The 4397-nt window shown below is 33.9% G+C and overlaps 1 protein-coding gene across 1 annotated transcript; it reads right to left on the reverse strand.

The window, feature by feature from the left end:
• Nucleotides 1-1345: 1345 nt before the first annotated feature.
• On the reverse strand, nt 1346-1943 carry LOC120119116 (chaperone protein dnaJ 20, chloroplastic-like). Its single transcript, XM_039139009.1, has one exon. The coding sequence runs from the start codon at nt 1932-1934 to the stop codon at nt 1476-1478; it is 459 nt and encodes a 152-aa protein (XP_038994940.1). The 5' UTR covers nt 1935-1943; the 3' UTR covers nt 1346-1475.
• Between the last annotated feature and the right edge of the window lie 2454 nt (nt 1944-4397).

A 4397-nucleotide genomic window follows, 5' to 3' on the forward strand; every position in this document is an offset into this window, starting at 1 on the left:
ACATCAATAGAACTATTTTGAATTTCATTGGTTTTAGTGGGTGATGTTTTAAGAGTAAATTATGCATTTAGTACATAAATTATCAGTTTTGGTCCATTTTAGTCCCTTATCTTTCAATTTTTTTAAAATCATACCTAAAGTTTAGTTTTTGTTTCATTTTAGTACCACTATTCAAAGTTTAACGTTAAGTTTTGAAAAAAAAAATGAAAGCTTAGGTACTAAAACCAACCAAAATTGATAGTTTAGGTATTAAACACGTTAAGTTTTTTACGACGGGTACTAAAATGAAATAAAAACTAAACGTTAGGTATAGTTTTGAAAAAATTGTAAGTTTAGGTACTAAAACATATCAAAATTGATAGTTTAGGTACTAAATGCATAATTTACCTTATTTTTAATTAGCTAGCAATAATAAATATAATTATTTTAAGGGTAAATTATACAAACAATCTCTTGATTATAGGGCACTGCTTTGGTGAGTCTCTCAACTATTAAAAGTTACAAAATGATCGTCAACTATAGGGCGCTGTTTTGTTAAGTCTTTACACTATTAAAAGTTACAAAATGATCATATGAGTATTCATATATTTTAAATCCATCATTTTTCGTTAAGAAATTGGCAACCGTCTGAGTTAGATGTTAATATGTTGATTGAGATATTATAAAATCTGATCCTAGAACCGTTGGAGATGTAAACGTCAGCTGAGACGATTGTCAAATTTTTAGCTTCCAATTGAGATGATTGTTAATCTTTTAACATAAAAAAGAGGAGTTTGAAACATATGAATAGTCGAGTGATCATTTTTGTAATTTTTAATAATCGGAGACTCGATAAAATAACGTTCTATAGTTAGACTATTTTATAATTTTTAATAATTGAGAGACTCAATTAAATATCTTACAATCCAAAGGCTATTCGTATATTTTACCTTTGTTTTAAACGCAAGGATAACAAATTAGTTTAACGGTGAATACTTATGGAGGAGTAAATGGTACGGTAGATGTGCTTCCTAACGTGAACTGTGTGTTGGCTTTCTACTGTTACGTATTTCAGTGGATTAGTTTCCATGTGTGGTTGTCTCAACCTAAGCTTTCAAACTGTTATGTGTTTCTGTGGTATTGATTCCATGTGTGGCTGTAACCATGCTGTTGTGTACACGCCGCTACTATTTCTTTTATACGATGCATCAACCTTTGAAATTCATTATTCTGTAAGCTCCCACTGAATTACAATTCCGTCAAACCGTAAATTTCTTTCTCCAATCTCCATGTAGTTTTAGCCTTTATTTCAGTTATGGAAAAGGTAATATATGGTAATAAAATAACGTTAGATTAAAAGTATGGGTACCATGAAATACACAGCGTTTTTCATTTACAATCAATTATATGAAAAACAAAACAATACATGCTGAAAATGAATGAAGATTAACAAATAATGTTTGTTTATATGAACAACACAGGTATTTATAATATCTCTACCTATACATGTTATTCATCCTAGCATCAGATCGTTTCTTTAATCCATGGAGTTGTTTTTCCCAGATATGTCTAGGAAATTTCGATCTTCTTTCTCCGATCAAACAATTCTCAAAACTCAACTGGTAATCGTACATTTGACGAGAAACAGGATCGGAAAGCGTCTCGTAAGCCATTTGGAGCTCGAGGAATCGCTTTGTGGATTCGTCTTTGGAAGAAGAAGCACAAACGTCTGGGTGGTATCGAAGAACCAAGCTTCTATAAGCCTTTTTGATTTCATCCAACCCCACAGCTTGATTCAGGCGAAGCACTTGATAGAAGCTGGCGTTTCCTCTTGGCATGCATGAGTCATCGGCACTTCCCTTGCAGGATATGACTTGAACCTTGTATGGCTTCTGCCTCATTCCCGCCATCGTTAATGTGCTTGTGTTGAGATTCATGGAATTGGAAATGTCCATTTGGAAGAAGAGTATAAGTGTGTTTACAAAACAGCTATGGCTGTTTTATTTATATAGAGCAAGCCAAACGCGGTTTCGGTCACCTTGCCTTGGGTTTTACGCAAAAAGGCAGTGTTGAACACAGTTTTGGCATCAAAGGCGTCTCGCCCTTGGCGCCGCGGTATTTTCTTTTTTAACCAATTTGAGGGTTTTCTAACAAAAGATTATATATTTAGTGATTAATTAAATGTTTTATGCGTTTCTGCATTGAAAATTTATTGTCATCCGGCTAACCATATCAAAGCTTTAATTACTTACAATCTAATCAGATTGAATTTTCTCCTTTCGTGAGACATTGTGTTTAAGAGAGAATTTATAAATCAAATTTTAATCGATTAAAATTTTTTCAGTTTATCAATTATCTCCTTTATTTTTAATTAAATTAAGATAAAATTTAGAGATGATTTTACGATATGTCCCAAACTATGGACTTTATTTTAAATTGGTCCCTAAACTTTAATTTTTTTTATCAATCCCCAAACTAAGATCCCATTCTAAGTTGGTTCATGAACTTTAAAATTTTCTATATCAATCCTCAAACTAAAGTTTAGAGACCAATTTAAAATAAGAATCATAGTTTGAGGACATCTTGTCCAATTATTTTTGAAATTTAAGATAATCATTGGAGAGAGATTTTCCCGATCTTTTCGCACACGGTTTAGGAAAAATAAATTTAGTCAAAACTAATAGTGTTGTAAATTTGGAATGCGAAGAATGTCACCCTAAAACATTCCAATAAAACAAAGAGTAATGGGAGCGCACGTGGTGAAGGTGGGGCAATATGTATTTTGTATGTTTTGGTCGTCTAATTGTGGTGGAGGAAGCATATGTTTGGTTTTGCCGGCCAAACTGTTGTGTTCCTCGAATTTTTTTGTCGCATTTTCTACCATTTATATTTTAGAGTAAACTACACCGTCAGTCACTAATGTTTGGGTCTGTGTTCGTTTTCACCATTGATCTTTCAAAAGTCACAAATCGATCACTAATATTATCGTTTGTTACAAAATGGTCACTCAACGTTAACAACAGTTAACAAGCGTGACGGAAGACACAGCTAGGACGTTACCTACTTACATGGACTTTTGACCGCCACGTTGGACAACCATTGGAAAACAAGAAGACCACCATGTGAAGGTGACGTTTTCATCGATGAAGGAGCTGAATAATAATCTCATCTCCTCCTTCCTCTCCACCCTGGTTTTTTGTTCCTCGTACTCGAATCACAGAAAACGAGTAATGTTGGCTATAGAGATTGAGATTCTCTTTCTTTCTTTTGAAGAACAAAAATGGACTAATCATTCTCATGTACCTCTTCAACGCTTGACTCACATCGAATCTAATCTTTTTCTTGTGATTCTCTTTCTCTTCTGTTTCGCTAACGCTGAGGCCATCTTTCTATTGTGTTTTCAAACTAAATAAAGAGAAAGACTTTGACTTGTTCTTCACTTTTGCTTCAATAGCGTGGCTTTGATGATGGCAACTGTGGCTGACCCTTTCGTGCTTTTAAAGATTTATGTCACTTTTTCTAATGTGTTTTACAGTTTTTGGATCATCAAAAAATTCTCTCCTGGGAACGTTGAAGTTGTCCAATGAACTTCTTGATAAACGTGGGGGGAAAGTGAGGTGAGGAAGGAGATGAAAGGGAAGCAAATGTCCATGGAAGAAAATGTCTTCGGTCGAAGACATATCAGTAGCGATCAAAGATGGAGTTTCAAATTTACAACCATATATTAAATCAGAAGATGAACAGAAATATATAATGAAGGAGAATTCATGAGAAGAAGTTGAAACAGGGGATAGTACTGATGATGATGACCCTTCTTTTATTTCCTCTTTTAACTTGCTTTCTTCTTCTTATTATTCTTCTTCATGTTGGTGATGATGAGTATCCATTATTGAAACTTTCAGAAAAAAATTCTGGGGCAAAAAGATAGGAATGCAAATATAAGTTTTGGTGGAATGTAAATTTTGGGACAAAAACAGGAGATTGTAAAACGATACATCCATGGAGTTTTTCATCTTCACGGGATTTCTCTTACAACTTTAAGACAAAAAAATTTTGGGTCAAAGATATAGGAATGAAAAACCCTAAGTTTAATTTAGGGATTTGGTTTTTTAAAGGAGAAAAGGGACTGTTGAAGGCTTTTAGCTCTCTAACATGGCGGTCAACTCAGTCAACCCCAATTCATGTAAGCAATTAACACCCCAGCTGTGTTTTCGGTAACGTGGTAACGGTTGTTAACATCGAGTGACCATTTTGTAACAAACGATAACATTAGTGATTGATTTGTGAAATATCTGTGGTGAAAATGAACACTAACCCAACTATTGGTGACCATTGGCGTAGTTTACCCTATATTTTATTCATCCCACCCATACGTACATCCATCTTAACCATATGCTTTTACTTTAAGGCTAAACTAT

Source organism: Hibiscus syriacus, unplaced genomic scaffold, assembly GCF_006381635.1.
Source record: "Hibiscus syriacus cultivar Baekdansim isolate YM2019G1 unplaced genomic scaffold, ASM638163v2 tig00110331_pilon, whole genome shotgun sequence".
Taxonomy (NCBI): Eukaryota; Viridiplantae; Streptophyta; class Magnoliopsida; order Malvales; family Malvaceae; genus Hibiscus; species Hibiscus syriacus.

Excerpts from the sequence above, each read along its gene's own strand:
- LOC120119116 (XM_039139009.1), bottom strand. The coding sequence starts at position 1,934 with ATGGACATTTCCAATTCCATGAATCTCAACACAAGCACATTAACGATG.